Below are 19181 nucleotides of genomic sequence, written 5' to 3'. Positions count from 1 at the left end.
CACCCTCCCTGATGGAGCATCCCATAGCATCAGGAGCTGCACCATGCCTTCCTAAAGTACACCCTCCCTGACAGAGCATCCCACAACATCAGGAGCTGCACTGTGCCTTGCTAAAGCACACCCACTCTGACGGAGCATCCCACAGCATCAGGAGCTACACCGTGCCTTCCTAAAGCACACCCTCCCTGAGGGAGCATCCCACAGCATCAGGAGCTGCACCGTGCCTTCCTAAAGCACACCCTCCCTGACGGAGCATCCCACAGCATCAGGAGCTGCACCGTGCCTTGCTAAAAGCACACCCTCCCTGACGGAGCATCCCACAGCATCAGGAGTTGCACCGTGCCTTGCTAAAAGCACACCCTCCCTGACGGAGCATCCCACAGCATCAGGAATTGCACCGTACCTTCCTAAAGCACACCCTCCCTGACATAGCATCCCACAGCATCAGGAGCTGCACTGTGCCTTGCTAAAAGCACACCCTCCCTGACGGAGCATCCCACAGCATCAGGAGTTGCACCATACCTTCCTAAAGCACACCCTCCCTGACATAGCATCCCACAGCATCAGGAGCTGCACCGTGCCTTCCTAAAGCACACCCTCCCTGATGGAGCATCCCACAGCCTTGCCATCTTAGCGATCCTTCGAGCAACTGCTAAAGAAAACCAGCCTACTTGTTTGTCCAGAGTAGCAGGAGCCTCTGTTCCTATGTTTTATTCCTTCCATTGACAACTTAAACATGGCCACTTGATTAGTTTCTTTTGGTACAAAAACTAATTAAAGATCTTATGAGAATTGAAGGAAACTTTACGGTTTCTTTTTTATCCCCAGAGAAAATGCAATTTCATACACTTGATTATAGCCAGATGAAGGTAAAGCTAGGATCAAAACTTCCAATTCTCTGGCTACATGCATTACACACATTCCCTTCTGCACAAGATATATGCTGTTCTATATTAAATTAAAACCAACATGAGAAATGACATGGAAAATATATGATATATAATTCCAGAAATATTAAAAAGTGTGCAACTCTCTCAGAAATGAGTGATAGACTTGAAGGAAAAGTTACTGAACCAAGAAAATTAGAATTACTTATCAAGACTTTTTTTAAGAAAGTAAGCAATGGTTTTCAGTTAGAAAACCAAGATTTAACTGGTAAATCATTTTCAAAGGAAAAGTTGTTCAAACCGTGGGCTATACCATAAATTTCAGACATTCTTTTATTGTAAGGAAATGACTCTATAAATCAGTGGTTCTCAAGCTTCCTAATGCCAAGACCCTTTAATACAGTTCCTCATGTTGTGGTGACCCCCAATCATAAAATTATTTTCGTTGCTACTTCATGTGTGCATAAATATGTGTTTTTCAAAAACGTGTTTTCCGATGGTCTTGGGCAACACCTGTGAAAGGGTTGTTTGATCCCCAAAGCGGTCGCAACCCACAGGTTGAGAACTGCTGCTATAAATGAATAGTCAAATTAATTAAATTTAAATATATATATATATATATATTTTTTTTTTTTTTCCTATTACCTGATTGCCAAAGAGGTTGAATCCATTAATGGCTTCTAGAGCTGCTTTTGCCAAGCCAACAGAGCTAAAAGAAAAAAGGAAAAATGTTATTACTCTAATGTTTCTGGCAACAAAATAAGAGCCATTACCTGATGAATATTCACAAGCAAGTTTCTTTATTAACATTTACAACAATTTCCATATAAAGAATAATGTCTAAGAGACTTCATTCTGATATTTCACTGTTTTAATTTTTCTTTTTTATAGTTAGTGATCATTTGGGAAAAATTTTTCTAGGTTCATCTTCATTTAGACTAATGGTCATAGTGATGGGAAAAGTTTTAATTCCAGTATTGTTTCTATTCACCAACCCAAAAGATGAACTTTAGAGGAAGGTAGATTATGATATGTGCAGTCATTACCAGGTTGGTCATCATTAGTTCAATGGAACAGAGCTTTTCTGATGTCAACTCAGCCTTGAAAAAGCTTGCATATATCACATACATCAGAATATGGTTAAGATACCCATTCAAACACTCCTTGCCTAGGGCCCAAGAAAATTAGCATTATTTTATACTCATGAAACTGATCGACAACTTCTCACTCTTTGCTACAAACTACTCTTTATAATAAAATGAGTGCTATTTCCCTCAGTGTCCCACTCTTTTGGCCTCTCAAATGTCCTCAGCAATAGTGCTGAAAAAGGGAAGATACATTTCATTAAAAATATGACATTGTCATCTTACAAATATCTACCTTTAACTGTTTCAGATATAATGTCTGGTTGATTTTAATAATTTCAAATTTGTATTTGTTTTACTCAAAGTAACTGCATATGCTATTAATATCATTTAAGTTGACTATCTAACTCAGCATTTTTCTGAAGAGTGATGATTGAAGTATGGTCCCCAGAGCAGCAGCATCAACATGACCTGGGAACTTGTTAGAAATGCCAGTCCTCACCACTCTCTGTTAAAAAGGCCTCTAGGTGTCTGAATGTGCTTTAAATTTGAGAACTATTGTTCTAAGCTATTTATGTCATCATAATCTACATTTTTATATGATCCCTACATGAACTGTTCTCAAGCAAACATTACTTTTATTACAGAGTAATAAACAGGTTGGACATTTATTTTAAAAATATACATAAATGTGGCTTGCACCTGTAACCCCAGCACTCTGGGAGGCTAAGGTGGAAGATTCACTTGAGTCTAGGAGTTCGGGATCACCCTGGGAAACACATCGAGATACCATTGCTACACACATAAACACACACACACACACACACATACACACCCCGACTGGGTGTGGTGACTCATGTCTATATTCCTAGCTACTCAGAAGGCTAAGGCAGAAGGATCACTTCAGCCCAGAAGTTGGAGGATTCCATGACTCGTGATCCTGTCTACAAAAAAAATAAATAAATAAAAGAGAAAAGTGGCTGGGAAGTGAAGTAGACATGATTTTCCCTACTCTCTCACTAAGTACAAGTGAAAATCTTGGACATTATATACATTAAAAGGTTCAGAAGCAGACACAGAAGACAGACAGACTAGGTGCGGATTTTAGGACTCAGGAACAACACCGTGGAAAGTTCCTGGGTTTCCTTTTGCCTCCTTTATACCAGACTTAGAGTTGAAGAAGGCTAACAGGTGTGTGGTGGTGAGTGACCTGATGAGAGTCTGCTCTCTCCAGCCACGGGACCAGGAAAGGACAGCCTTGCAAACAGAAAACTTTTAGGCAATCATCACTCAGAATAAACTATGATCTTCCTCTACTCTGTCTAGCAAAGGCTAAGCAGAAAAGCAAGACTTATACATTCCCGAGGCTACCAGTAGGCGCAGCACTCAACCCCCAACTCTTTCAGCCATGGTGGTGTCAGAGAAGAACATGGAGGAAGTTGCTATAGAGGGAAATGGCAAGGACTGGAACCTGAAGGAGCAAAATCCAAGTGAAGAACTCATGGTATTGTGAAGCACGTCCACAGATTTCCATGCCTCCCTATCAAGGGGTAGAGTCTAACATCCCTCACGGAACATGGTCTGGTCTTACATGGTGTGGTGAAGCACGGCCACAGATTCCCACTCCTCCCTATCAAGGGGTAGAGTCTAACATCCCTCGCAGAACATGGTCTGGTCTTACATGGTGTGGTGAAGCACAGCCACAGATTCCCACTCCTCCCTATCAAGGGGTAGAGTCTAACATCCCTCACAGAACATGGTCTGGTCTTAGTGACTCCAGCAAATGGAACGTGGTGGAATTTGTACTGTACGATTTCTAAAGATAGGTCACAAAAAGCAAAACAGTTCTTGTCTAATCCTCTGTCTTGGTATTCTACACTTTGGAACCAGCCACCATGCTGTGATGAAGCCTATTTGAAAACTTCACATACACTCCTGCAGATGGCTCTTGCCAAGGTCCCCACCAATATTTAGATATTCAAGTGAGGAAGCCTTCAAGAAAATTCCAGCACCAGCTACACTGAGGACAAACGCGTCAGAGACCCTGAGTACAAACTATCCACCTTAACCCAGTCAGACCATCAGAACCATGAGACACAATAGTAACAAAATATTGTTGTTGTTTTATGCCTCTAAGTTTGGAGTGGCTTATTTGTGCCAGTAGGGAACCAGAAAAGGACTTTAGTCAGATCCTAACTCTACCATGCACCTGGAATAATTAGGCCCATAATACTTAGTTTTGCATACTGCAAAATGGTAACAAAATGATTCCAGCACAAGCATTCCAGACTCTTAGAACCAAAGGATCAGAGGAGCGCCTAGGGCAGTGTTTTTCAACCTTTCTTATCTCACTGCACACTTGAAACTATATTTAAACTTCCAAAGCACACTTAAATTATGATGATCAGAAAAAAAAAGGTAAAAACAAAAAAGTAAAAAAGAATATACTTACTGTGCTTTGAACTTCTTTTGAAAATAATTTAATTAATGATCTTTAAAAAGTTTCACAGTGTGTTGTGGGCACACAGGTTGAAAATTACCACCCTAGGGGTTCTACAGTTTGAGTGCGCAAGTAAAAACATTCCATTGTCAACTGTTATTTTTTTCTTCTTACAAATATATTCCTGTTGGATTTGCACAGGACTCTAGAATGAATGGACTTGACAAGCATTTACAGAACACTGTATGCAAAAACTGCAGAATATACATTTTTCTCATCAGCACATGGAACATTTTCCAAGAAAGACTGTACTTACATCACAAAATAAGTCTTAGTGAATAATAATAATAAAAAAACCCACTGAAAACATTATCAAGCATCTTCTCAGACCACAGTGGAATAAAACCAGAAATCAACTCTAAGAGGGATGCTTAAATCTATACAAATACATGGAAATTAAACATGTTCCTGAATGATGTTTAGGCCAATGACAAAATTAAGATGGAAATTAAAATTTTTTCAAAATGACACAATCTATCAAATTCTCTGGAATACAGCAAAAGCGGTACTAAGATACAAGTTCATGAGGCTGAAGCTCTAAACCGAGGAGCAGAAATTAACAACCTGACATCACACCTCAAAGAACCAGAAAACCAGGAAAAAAACATACCCAAAGAGTACAAGAAATATCAAAGACTAGAGTAACATTAAATGAAATTTAAACAAAATAACGTACAAAGAATCAATGAAATGATGAGTTGATTCTTCAAAATCAATAAATCACTAGAGAGGCTCCTTTCTGCAATCCTAACACTCTGAGCCGCTGAGGCAGGAGGATCGTTTGACCTCAGGAGTGTGAAACCAGTCTGAGCAAGAGTGAGACCCCTGTCTCTGCTAAAAAACAGAAAAACCAGGTATTGTGAAGAGTGTCTGTAGTCCCAGCTACTCAGGAGACTGAGGCAGGAGGATCACTTGAACTCAAGTGTTGCTGTGAGCTAGGCTGAGGCCACAACACTCTACCAAAGGTGATGAAGTGAAACTCTGTTGCAAAAAAAAAAAAAAAAGAAAGAAAGAAAGAAAGTTAAAAATAAATAAATATATCACTAGCTAGTTGAAAACAAGAAGATACAAATAACCTCAATCAGAAATGAGAGAAAAGATATTACAGCTCACACCACAGAAACATAGACCACCCCTGAGACTACTATGAACACCACTGTGGACACTCACACAATCAGACGATCCCTGAGACTACTATGAACACCACTGTGGACACTCACACAGGAGCAGAGCTAAAGGGGCAGGTGAATCAGACGATCCCTGAGACTACTATGAACACCACTGTGGACACTCACACAGGAGCAGAGCTAAAGGGGCAGGTGAATCAGACGATCCCTGAGACTACTATGAACACCACTGTGGACACTCACACAGGAGCAGACCTAAAGGGGCAGGTGAACCAGATGACCCCTGAGACTACTATGAACACCACTGTGGACACACACAGGAGCAGACCTAAAGGGGCAGGTGAATCAGATGACCCCTGAGACTACTATGAACACCACTGTGGACACTCACACAGGAGCAGAGCTAAAGGGGCAGGTGAATCAGACGACCCCTGAGACTAATATGAACACCACTGTGGACACTCACACAGGAGCAGACCTAAAGAGGCAGGTGAATCAGATGACCCCTGAGACTACTATGAACACCACTGTGGACATACACAGGAGCAGACCTAAAGGGGCAGGTGAATCAGACGACCCCTGAGACTACTATGACCACCACTGTGGACAGTCACACACGAGCAGACCTAAAGGGGCAGGTGAATCAGACGACCCCTGAGACTACAATGAACATCACTGTGCACACTCACAAGAGTAGATGCCGAGGGATGAAGCCAATGACACGGAGATTCCCACAGTGGCCCAGGGTGGAACAGGAGGTGAAGACCTGGACTCTGGACCAGCGTCCAACAGGGATCTCTGTACCACCAATATGATACAAGAGGGCAAAAGGGTCACAGGAGATAAACTACCGGTCAGCTCTCAGGAACACCTCTATGGTACTTTCTGTTTCTGAACAGAGAAAGTCTGAGCATGAAGACAGGAACAAACGTTGACCCAATCTCCCAGCAGTCTGTGAGAGTCAAGGTTTGGAATTTCATTCTTAGTTATGAATCTTTGAAGACTCACAACTTTGAGCTGTCCCACACTGACAACGTGGATAAGCTCCTCCCCACAACCGATGTGCCATCCAACAGAACTGAGGATGTCAGAGGAGCACAGACCATGCTGTTAGAGCCAGTGGACGTGAGAAAACACTTCACTGTTGTTCCAGACTGTTGTGCACATGGGACAAAGCTACTACCTGTGACCATCCTTAATAGAAAAATGTTTATGAAAGAAAAGATTCCAAGTGGGTTTGTTGTCCGTGGGCATGAAAAGGATGGATGAATGAAGAAGGCATGAAAATCTGGTTTAACAAAGTCTGGTCACGAAGGCCTGGGGGTTACTTACAAAACCAGCTTTGCCTGGTTTCTGTCACTTCAAGCCCAGAGAATGGTGGTGGGTTATTGTAAACTTGACCAGATGGTGACTACTTGCAGCTGTGGTTTTACAGGTGGTATTACAAGTGCAAAAGCAATCCCAGCTGACTCGAAAACCCAACTTGCTAAGGTACCTGGTGGGCTAACCAGCCAGCTGCAACCTCTCAGGTGTCAGTAAACAAGCCCTTTAAGGCCCTAATGAAGAAAGAGTAGATGTCGTGGAAACTGTTAGCTGGTAATGATTTAACACCTACAGGCAGAATCAAGAAATGATCCCTCGGGTTTGTGATCGGATCCTAAGATTGTAAAATGGTGTCAAGAAGGAAGTGGTTGTGAGATTGCTTACAAAATGTGGCATCAGCAACGCTATGGCTGGAACTGAAGATGAGGAAGTTTACCAGGAGGAGGAAAGTGACTCTTCAGAAGACCACCCCTAATGCAGAAATTGAAGATGACTATTTGATACTGCTGATACTGACCATGAGAAAGAGCTCTTGGCCTTCTATGATGCATAAATACCACAAATCTGTTACCAGTACCTTAAATTTCTGGTACCTTATATCTTTTCTTGTGTTTTGTAATTATTTGTTATATAAAATTTCTTATTTTATGTTAAAAAATAAATGCTAAGGCTAGGTGCAGTGGCTCACACCTGTCATCCCAGTGCTCTGGGAGGCCGAGGCAGGTGGATTGCCTGAGCTCAGGAGTGCGAGACCAACCTGAGAAAGAGTGAGACCCTGTCTCTAAAAATAGCTGGGCGTTGTGGTGGGCACCTGTAGTCCTAGCTACTCAGGGGGCTGAGGCAAGAGAATCTCTTGAGCCCAAGAGTTCGAGATTGCTGTGAGCTATCACACCACGGCACTCTACTAAGGACAGAGTAAAACTCTGTCTCAAAAAAAAAAAAAAAGCTAAAATTCCCTTATAATACAAAAGAACAAGTACCTGAATATATAAACAATTAAAATTTTGAAATAAAAAATTAAAATGAAAGATTTTATTCCTGAAAGTCTGGGCCAAAAACATGGGTGTGCACTGTACACTGCAAAATACAGCAGTGCCAGAATTCCCAAGCAGAGCAATCAGACAGTAGGAAGAAATAAAGGGCATTCACGTTGGGAAAGAGGAACTCAAGAATCTTCCAATGATATGATCTTATACCTAGAAAATGCTAGAGACTCCTCCAAAGGACTTCTAGAATGGATAAATGAATTCACAGCTTATAAAATCAATGTACGCACATTAGTAGTATTTCTATATGCTACTAACAAAGTTGAGAATCAAAGAACTCAATCTCATTTACAATACCTACAAAAAAAAATACACTGCAATACAGTTAACCAAGGAGAACAATAAAACAATGATGAAGAAAATCACAGATAATACAAACAAATCAGAAAGGATTCTATACTCGTGGATTAGAAAAATATTAAAATGCTCATATTAAACAAAGTAATCTACAGATTCAATACAATTCCTATCAATGTCATTTTTCACAGAATTAGAAAAAACAATCCTAAAATTAGTATCTAACCAAAAAAGAATACAATAAGCCAAAGCAATCTGAGCAAAAAGAGCAAATCTGGATGTAACACGTTGCCTGGGTTCACGTTACAAGGTGAATTACAAGGCGGCAGTAACCACACAGCATGTCTGGTTTAAACTGACACACAGACCAATGGAGCAGAACGGGGAACCCACAAGTAAGGCCAAATACCTCCCACCTGTTTAGTCTTTGATAAAGCAAACAAAAACATACACTGGGGAAGCACAGCCCACGTAATAATGCAGGTGAATGAGACTGGATCCCCTTCTCCCACCACACACAAAAATTAATTCAAGATGACTGAAGACTTAAATGTAAGACCTGAAACCATGAAAATTCTACAGAAAAAAAAGTTCTTGCTATCATCCTAGGTAAAGAATTTGTGACTAAGACCCCAAAAGCAAATACAACAAAAACAAAAATAGGTAGACTTAAGTAAACTAAAAAGCTTCTGCACAGCAGATGAAAGAGGCAACAGAGGAAAAAGACTAACTACAGAATGTGAGAACATTTTCAAGCTATTCATCTCACAAAGGAGTAAAATCTAGAATTTATAAGAAACTCAAACAAATCAGCAAGAAAAAATTAAATATTGGACAAAAGATAAGAATAGACATTTTTCAAAAGGACAGCAACAAATGGCCAACAAACTCAAGAAAAAATGGCCAGCATCACTAATCTTCAAGAAAATGCCTATTAAAGCCACAATGAGAATGGCCATTATTAAAATTTCAAAAAACAATAGATGTTGGTGTGGATACAGTGAAAAAGGAATACTTATACAACGTTGGTGGAAATGTTAATTATTAGCACAACCTCTATCGAAAACAGCATGGAGATTCCTCAAAGAAATAAATACACATTTAGCATTCGATCTAGCAATCCTACTACTGGGTATCTACCCCAAATAAAAGAAGATGTTTTATTAAAAAAGAGTATTTTTTTTGCAGCACAATTTACAATTGCAAAGATTCAGAACCAAATGCCCGTCAAATGATATGTGGACAAGGAAAAGGTGGTGTGTGTCCATACACACACACACACACCAGAAAACTACTCAGCCATGAAAAAGAACGAAACAATGTCTTTTGTAGCAGCTTGCACGGAACTGGTGGCGATTATCCTAAGTGAAATAACCCAGGAATTAAAACAAACAAGCAACAACAACAAAAAATCCAAATAATGCATCTTGTCACTTACGAGTAGGAACTAGAAAATAGACATGCTGGGCCATACAGAGTGACATAATGGACACTGGAGACTCAGAAGGGAAAGGGTGTGAGGGGTGCAGTTTGAAAAATTATCTACTGGGTATAAGGTGCACCATTTGGGTAATGGGTACACTGAAAGTCTAGACTTTACCACTATGCAATTCATCCATGTGGCAAAAAGCCATTTATACCCCTAAACCTATCAAAATAAAACAAAAAAAGAAAGATGTATTCCTGAAGACAATGTATAAACATTTATATTCAGTAAGCCTAGGAATGCCAGAAAACCTACACTTACAGTGTGAGTTACATGTTTTATTAAGACTGCTCACAGTATTTTAAAATGTAGGGAGAAAATAACTTACTCAAAATGCAAATACATAAGAAATTAGGCACTGGAGGAGAAAAACAATATATCCAGCCTACGGTTCTGTCCTTAACAATGGTGGTAAAAGACAGATATGGGATGAAACTGGTCTTCTAAGTATCGTATTACAAAAGAAACAAACACTATACCTGGACTAGAGTGAATGTTTATTGAATTCTTTCCACTTTCTTTGCCAATGAAATTGGTTAAATAATTAAGATTTAATTGAAATTTGTAAATACATTAATTTATTACCACTGGTTACTTAAATCTCTGATAACAGTAAGCTATTTAGAAATGAAAACAGAATCCTAGGGTGATCTTACACTTTACTACCAAATACATACTGTTGTTAAAAATTTTTAAATAGTTCAATGGTAGAAGACATACAAATGTAAATTTTTCAATAGTTCAATGGTACAAGACATTCAAATATAAAATTTTAAATAGTTCAATGGTACAAAATTAAATGGTTCTATTATAAATGTTACTTAACATATTAATATGTGACTATTAACAATAAAACATTTATTGATTCTTGTAAGGTGGTAACCACAACAGTTTTTATTCTAACTTTGACTTAAAAGAGCTAAAATAAAGTGACATTTGGTTGGGACATAGTAATAAAGTGATTTGTTGCATAAATTAAAGCTTTTCTAGAAAAGATGGATTGGACTCGGTCATTTAAAGCCCACCATGGAATCTGCCAAACTAACTAGCAGGCATGGCATGAGAACTCGGTTCACAACCTCCTGCTCTCTGAGCTACCCAATCATAATAGTAGAAAAACAAGGACTTCATAGTACTATGGTTTTAATGGGTGTTCGTGAATTGGGTAATAGGAAAAATACATAAAAATATATAAAATGAAGAAGAATGGATGGACAGTGGATTCTACCATATAGTTCATTGACTGACTCAGCAGTCACTTTAAATAATAAGCACTCTATAGAACAAAATGGCTACTAAAAGCATCCTAAACTGCATGAGTGGCCTGTGATGGTTACTTATCTGCTATTTTAGCAATGACTTTATTAGAAAAGCCAAGAGAATAGAATATACAACTATTTTTAAAAACATGAAAAGTCAGATCTTAATTCTTTCTGCTTCTATAACCTTCTTCGTGTTGCAAACAAGATTTAGCAAAGTAAGAAAATAAATTGTGTTGTTAAATATTAAGTTCTACGTGGGCGTTAATCTCTGTCTGGGCACATGTTCACATTGCTAAATTAAGTACAGTCTTCCCTTTTTGTTTCCCAATAGGCAAAAAATTCAAAGTGACAAACCCATCTCTTTCCCAAAACGGAAAGGTTGGGAATAAAGGTAGTTCCAAGGAGTAGGAATATCTTTATATCAATGAGGGGGGAATTTAGAGATTAAAATACTTGAATTAAACTTGGGAGAGGCTGAGAAAACTACTTCGCTATGTAACTCTGAAGTTCAGAAACTTACAATAAATAGGTAGCAAAATAATAAATGGAGAAAAATGTAATTAAACATGATGGTATAAGATTTAAATTATAAGGGGATCAGAAACTGAACAGGCGAAAAGAAGAACACTGTCTGAGTCAGCTCCAGATACCCTAGCTGGACTGAGAGGGGCGAGAGCTGCTTCATAAGCTCAGGTCCCCAGAAAAGCCCGGAGAGCCAGAGATAGTTGTTGTTGAGGGAACATTTTAAGACAATCATGATGAGCTTAATGCAATAGATCAGTGGTTCTCAACCTTCCTAATGCCGCAACCCTTTAATACAGTCCAAAGGGGTCGCGACCCACAGGTTGAGAACTGCTGCAATAGACCCTTTTCCTGAAACCCTGGGAAGGGTGAGGTGACTGCTAGAATGCAGTTTTGATAAATGTAAGAAGAGTACTGCTTAGAAAGAAGTTTGGGTGTTATCTAAGAATACTAAATAACTCAAGAATTTGGACTAAGGGGATACCAGGAAACCTGGAGATGGAGAAGGGCATATCAAGAAGGGTCTGACCACAGTGTCAGGCTGAGCAGACAACAGTGACCACGATGAAGACCACCCTGAAACTTCAACAATTTGACAGAGGTTACACCCTGCTGTTCTTTTGCACTTTAGAAAAACATTTTAAGACTTTAAAATACATGATATAACAAAAACGACTTTGGATTTAGTGGCCAATTACCTGGAATCCAATTCTGGTCCTACTGTGAACCAGCTGCCTGATTTAAGGGGTGTTGGGGAAGGGCAAGGAGAAAATGACAAAACCTAAATGTTAGCTTCCCCCTGTATAAAAGGCAGTAATGTTCCTTGCCTAGACACATTTTATAACTGCTCAGGCCAAGACTGTAATTGTTAAAGGAACACTGAGCACAGCTGCTGATGAGGGAGTCTCTGTCGCAGATGACCATGTGCGGTGTTTTAGGGACTCCAGGGTCGATATCTTTGATACATTTAGATGAGATGCACCCAGTTTGGAAAGGGAAAAAGGGCCCATACCTCTGGCCAAGGGCCTGGGAAGCACCCTGTCCTCTCCACACCTCCTAGACAGGGGAAGCGCGGCAGAGCAGGTCAGAGGCAAAGAGCAAGTATTTATAACTACTGACAGCAAGTAGTACTATTGATTAATTCAATCTGAAAATTATAACCTCTGAAATTACAAGAACAGCTTGAGGTCATAACAAGGATACTACAGTAAAGAAGAGGTCTGACCAGGCCCAGCTTGTCCTGCTGTGTCCTAGAGCACCGAGAGGCTTAGAGTTGTGACTTGATCCCTGGCTGTTTGCAGCTCTATGCTCCAGCAACCAGGCCCAGGTCCAGAAAGACACTGGCCTCCTGCCCCTACTGCCCTCACTGCACCATGAGTGCCAGGGGGCTCAGATCTCCTGCAGTTTCAAAATATATCCCTTTTGGCACCAGAGTGACATATCCAAAACAAGATTGTTGAGGCATGAGCTCAGAAATATTTGAAAAAAGAAAAAAAAAGTGTAAAGATCTTTTTGGGAATTGTAAAGTGTTACACCATGGACAATTAGAAGATCAATGTTAAATGTATAAAACTCATCATCCAAACCTAAATGGCAAACTTCATTTCCCATCCATATGAATCAAATCAGCCTGCTACAATTAAGATTAATTTTGCATGCAAAAGGTGGCAAAGAACATCTCGTAATGATTTTCCAAGCCTTGAAATAAAACCTTAATGAGTCAATTTAAAAACTGGCCCTGCAGTTACAGGAGAACAAGCTGGAGCCTCTATTTTGCCTCTAGGGACCTTTCAATACCCTCACTTTCTAGGGTCAATGGTAACTTTCACCCAAGGTACCTATGGAGTTTACTACAGTTTCTACAAACAGAAAAACTTCTAGTCTAAATATTTTATACTGAAAATCGTGGCAATGAGATCAGGTTGACAAGAATTAAATGGTTATTAAAAAGAAAGGAAGGGGACCAGGTACCATGGTTCACACCTGTAATCCTAGCAGTTTGGGAGGCCAAGGCAGGAAGATAGCTTGAGGTAAGGAGTTTAAGACCAGACTAAGCAATAGCATGACCCCATTTCTATAAAAAAACAGAGAAATTAGCTGGGTGTGGTGGAGTGCGCCTGTAGTACCAGCTACACAGGAGGCTGAAGCAGGAGGATCACTTGAGCCTGGGAGTTCAGGGTTATAGGGAGTTTCAATGATGCTGACTCTGCCTCAAAATAAACAAACAAACAAAATACGAAACAAATAAGGAGGAGGAGGAGGAGGAGAAAATTAGAGGGAAAAAAAGAAAGAAGTAACGGACCTTATAATCATAATACTGAAAAGATCAATTTTAAGACAACCTACAGCAGGCATCCTCAAACTTTTTAAACAGGGGGCCAATTCATTGTCCCTTAGACCACTGGAGGGCTGGACTATAGTTTAAAAAAAAAAACAACTATGAACAAATTCCTATGCACACTGCACATATCTTATTTTGAAGTAAAAAACAAAATGGGAACAAATACAATTCACACCGCTTCATGTGGCCCACAGGCCGCAGTTTGAGGACGCCTGACCTACAGAATGGGAGGAAATATTTGCATGCTCTATATCTGATAAAGGGCTGACAACCAGAATCTATAAAGAGTTCAAGCAAATCAGCAAGAAAAAAATCAAATAACCCCATAAGAAAGTGAGCAAAAGGCATGAACAGAAGCTTTTCAAAAGAAGATACACTAATGGCCAATAAAGATATCAAAAAATGCTCAGAGTCTCTAATAATCAGGGAAATGCAACTCAAACCCTCAAGGAGGTTATCAGAGAACTCCAGTGAGAATGACTCTTATCAAAAAAATCCCAAAACAACAGATGTTGGTGCAGATGCAGAGAGAAAGAAACGCTTAGTCGCTGTTGGGTGACTGCAAACTAGCACAGCCTCCATGGAAAGCAGCATGGAGATGCCTCAGAGAACTGAAAGCAGGCCTGCCGTTTGTTCCTGCAACTCCAGTACTGGGTATTTACCCAAAGGAAAGTGATTTTTATCAAAAAGACACTCGAATGTTTCCTACAGAACAATTCACAACTGCACATCAATACACTGAGTGGATAAAATGCACCCTGGAGGACTTCTCAGCCATAAAAAGGGGGAGCTAATACCTTTTATAACAACCTGGATAGAACTGGAGACCATTCTTCTTAGTGAAATTTTGCAAGAATGGAAAAACAAACACCAGATGTATTCACTATTAAGCTGGAACTAGTCCATCAACATCCACATCCACATTTGCCAGTAAAACTCAATGGAAAACAAGCAGGTGGAAGGGAGTCGGAGGGGAGGGTCAAACGCACACCTAATGGGTACGGTGCACACTATCTGGTGATAGGCACATTTGTAACTTTGATTCAAACTGTACAAAAGCAATTCACATAACCAAAATATTTGAATTCCCTGTAATATTCTAAAATTAAAAAAAAAAATCTTCTCTAACCAGACTCATTTTCTTTTTCATAATTTGATACTTTGGAATGTTGAGAACTTAATTTGGATGACGGCTGAAATATAATACTATCCTTCTGCTTTTAGTTTTGACAGATTTTGTTTCATTTTGTTTTCTGTGAGACAAGTCTTACTCTGTCACCCTGGGTAGTGTGTGGTGGCATCACAGCTCACGTCAACCTCAGTCTCTTGGGCTCAAGCAATCCTCTTGCCTTAGCTTCCTAAGCACCTGGGACTACAGGCACTGGCCACCACACTTGGCTAGTTTTTCTATTTTTAGTAGAGACAGGGTCTGGCTCTTGTTCAGGCTGGTCTCTAACTCCTGAGCTCAAGTAATCCATCTGCATTGGCCTCTCAGAGTACTGGGATTATAGGCATGAGCCACTGTGCCTGGCACTGACAGAATTCATTAAATGTCTAAACTGAGCTTTCCCGCAAACTACTTCTTCACCTGACAGCTTCACTGACTGCCACCATTCTGCTGGATATAGTGAAAATGCCTCACATGAATCATAGGACCTAGGAAAAAAGGTTTGCACATTAGTTAAATGGGATTAATCTGAAAGTCTTTTGTATTTTAGTCTTTGTTATTAAAAAGTTCTTAAATGTGTGACTACACCAGTGTTCTAGTTCTTATGCCAGGCATTCAAATGCTTTATATATATTAACCAAATCATTTCAATGATGCTATAAAATCAAAACTATTATTATCTTCCTTTTATAGATAAGGACACTGAGGCAAAGAGAGGTTACATAACTTGCTCAGGGTTACACAGCCAGTTTTTAGTTTATTCAGTATTCTATCAGCTTAATTATTTGTGTGTAATTAACCCTTCTATCCAAAAAAACAAGTATAGGCCGCAGATGCCTCTTAATTGGTGTTTCCAAGACTATTTCTCTCATTTAAGTCTCAATGATCCAAACTGATGGAAGGTGGTAACTTTTGACTTAAACTCTTGCATGTTTTAGTGCAATATGGATAAGACTTATTTGAGCTATCCTTTTTCATTAAATGATGACCCTCTAGACACAAAAATTAGAACATATGAAAGGTACAATCCTTAACTCTAAGGAATTAAAGAAATTCGTAAACTACTCACATCAGTCATCATCTACTGCTTGTTCATATGCACTAAACCACAGCGTAAGACTCAGCTCTCACAGACGACCCCAATCCTTAAGTTTTATATGAAGAGTGTGAGAATTTCCAGTTGGGATAAAAATCACACCTACATTAGGGAAGGGAATTTTACAAGCAATGCATGTACAACTGGGGTTTGGAAATTTTAATGTACTTCACATTTCAAACATCATCACTGCAAAAGGAAAAAAAATAACATGGCTGGGCAGAAAGATCAAGCTGTGGATTAATGATGAAGGCAGATAGGCAGGTACTGACACCCTGGGAGTTTTGGGCAGATGGTAGCTCCTTTCCTGAACCCCGTAGGCACTGAGAGTTGCCTCTTTTACTTTAATTTTAAGTGCATTTCACTGATAACAAAAAAATAGCATTGAAAATTAACATAGCACTATTCCAGTTTAATGCTTTGCTTTTTATTTATATTCAAATTCCATATATTTAAATTAAAAAACTCAGAAATCAGCAAATTACCTTGAATGTAGCTCTGTGCTGCCATTATTATATTTGCTTCCTCTTTCCCAGACACCAAAGTCAGGAACACGGTAAACCCTTTCCACGCAAAATACAAGATTTTGAATAAAAGCGACCTAAAAGAAAAGAAATACAACATAAGGACATGTGAGAAAACATCTTTGGCTACTGAAGAGAATAAATGATACCATATGAAATCCAAATACACTGTTGCCTCCAAGCACATTTTTTAAGATGGTGAAATTCATGTGATTATTACATTATTATGAATAGTCTTTTTTGCTTGGCTTTTCCAATATAAAGCTCACTTTAGGTGAACACTAATATTGTGTAATACCAAGACAAAATTTAAATCCTCTCAATGCTCTGTCTATGGGGCCCCACCCATGTTGGATCACCCCGAGTCTTGAGTCCATTCTTTCTCCTGGAATCCAATCTTCTGCTTTTAAAGCACATTTACCTTTTGTTATAAACTCAAAGCTGACAGTTAGAAGGGCCCCGACAAATAGTCCAAGGGTCACAGCTTCCAAATAAAGATTTCAGATATTTGATGAAATTTATACTCTCAAAAAATACTACAGCCAGTTCTTATATAATAAAAGGGTCTCTTTTTATTTTAATGAAAGCAGTTTCTTAAGTGGGCTGTGAGTCCTGATTACAGGGTTTTAGATGTAGTCATCCCTTTTGGTTCAGTCTCGTGTGGCTGACATGCAAAGTCATTTGAAGTAACAAATAACAGTACCAATATGGTAACTTAAATGCCTATTTCCCTGTGTGATAATTAAACTTTTGACTTGAAAAAAAATAAATGTAGTCATCATGTTAGGATCAATATGACAAACTGAATATATGCACCTGCCTACCCTTCATGACACAATCCTTTGGAAAAGGCAATGCACACTTCCCACCTCTCCCCTTTAATTAATATACAGAAGAACCTCCAGAGTTGACCACCTCCCTACACTGACCTCATTCTTCAGTTGACCTAATTTTCATAGACCAGACATGCCACACATATATACTCAAAGTAAGATTGAACTGTATAGATTGACCAAGAACGTAAGTTGCATCTTGACCCCTTGGACTGTGGCACACAATGTTTATTCACCCTCTATTACTTCACCAGTTGAATCCACTCTACACCAAAGGGATAGGAAGTGTGAGCTTTGCACCTTAGTTCTAAGTATTATTTTTTCTTTAGTATAGGTTCTTTTTTCATATTGTATTGTTACTACATTTTGGATTAGGCTTATGTCCTACTGCCTAAATTTTTTTCAACATGAAGGACTGGTCTGAATTGTATTGTAGGTACATCCTACAATTACTGAAAAATTTTATATAGTTAATTGAGACATGTTCGCAAAAAAAGAAAGAACTCAAAAACTTGACACTGAAGGAAAAGGTTGACCTATATTTTCTAGAAAGCAGCAGCCAAAGAAAGAGGTAGAACATTTTGGTATTACCAAGACCATAGTTATCAATATCCAAAAATGTAAACATGAGTACTTGGAGAGATATGGTAAGGAAAGCAGAGACTACAGCAGAAAAGGAGGAAAACATCCCCTGATGAAGTCAACAAAGCCACATTGAGCTGGTTCAAACAAAAGAGGACGGTTAACATTGGAATCTTAGGCCAGTGATCCAAGAAGTTGCTAAAACCTTTGCACAGAAATTAGGAGTGGTAGAATTCCAAGAGTCAAGTGGTTGGCTCAAGAAATGTAAACTGTGACATGAAGTTGTAGAAAAAATCTTAGACTTCACCACGTTTCAAAGATGCTGACATCTATAATGCTGAAGAATGTGGACTTTTTTTCAAGGTCCAAGAGTGTGGACTGTTAGAAACCCCATCATGAAAGGTGAAAATATAAGACCAGAAAACTTTCCAAAGAATGTTTCACAGTTCTTTGTGCTAGCTCAACCAGAGAGAAACTACAGTGGGTGGTGATTGACTGGTAAATAGGCAAAGCCCCACACATTCAAGAACCTGGAGCCTGAAGACCTCCCTGTCACTTGGAGATCAAACAAATACTCCTGGCTGACTGGTGCCCTACGGGAGGAGTGGGGGGTGCCAACTGAGAAATGAAGAAGAAACATCCTCCTCTGCTGACAGCAGACAGCTCTCCTGGCCATCCACAAGTGAATCATCTCATTGAAATTTCTGCCTCCAAACACAACTTCAAAAATCCAACCTCTTGACCAACATCATCAAAACATTTAAAATGCACTAACCAAGCCCAGCTCCTACAGTGGGCCATTACTAAAACACACACCGTGGTCCAACTGTGGCAGCAACTTCATCCACGACATCTGGGTGCTGTACTTTGGGTTGGTTCTTCTTGAAAGAAAGCTCAGCCAGAAGCAATACAGAAGAGTTTTAAGAAAGCTAGGTTTGTCACAACCCTCTGATGCTTTGGCCCCATCGAACAGTCCATCTCCGGTGGCAGATTTCACAGGAGTACATTTTGAAGGTTTTGTTGCAGTGGAGTTTGGTGTGGCAACATGTAACGAACCTGACCCAGAAGCAGTTTTCTAAGCACTATTGACCCAGGTACAGAC

At 39.5% G+C, this 19181-nt stretch overlaps 1 protein-coding gene across 4 annotated transcripts in view; it reads right to left on the bottom strand.

Moving 5' to 3' along the window:
• PHKB (phosphorylase kinase regulatory subunit beta) overlaps nucleotides 1–19181 on the bottom strand; it is a 247598-nt gene that overhangs the window by 119752 nt on the left and 108665 nt on the right. For all 4 annotated transcript variants that reach the window (XM_053582096.1, XM_053582095.1, XM_053582098.1 and 1 more), the window contains 2 exons: nucleotides 16626–16741; nucleotides 1533–1596 (listed from right to left, as the gene is read on the bottom strand). In XM_053582096.1, coding sequence (XP_053438071.1) covers nucleotides 1533–1596; nucleotides 16626–16741 — 180 coding nt within the window. The remainder of the gene's footprint in view (nucleotides 1–1532; nucleotides 1597–16625; nucleotides 16742–19181) is intronic.

Source organism: Nycticebus coucang, chromosome 2, assembly GCF_027406575.1.
Source record: "Nycticebus coucang isolate mNycCou1 chromosome 2, mNycCou1.pri, whole genome shotgun sequence".
Lineage (NCBI taxonomy): Eukaryota > Metazoa > Chordata > Mammalia > Primates > Lorisidae > Nycticebus > Nycticebus coucang.
The sequence above is the reverse complement of the archived record's forward strand: the minus strand, read 5'-3'. Positions and strand labels throughout refer to the sequence as shown.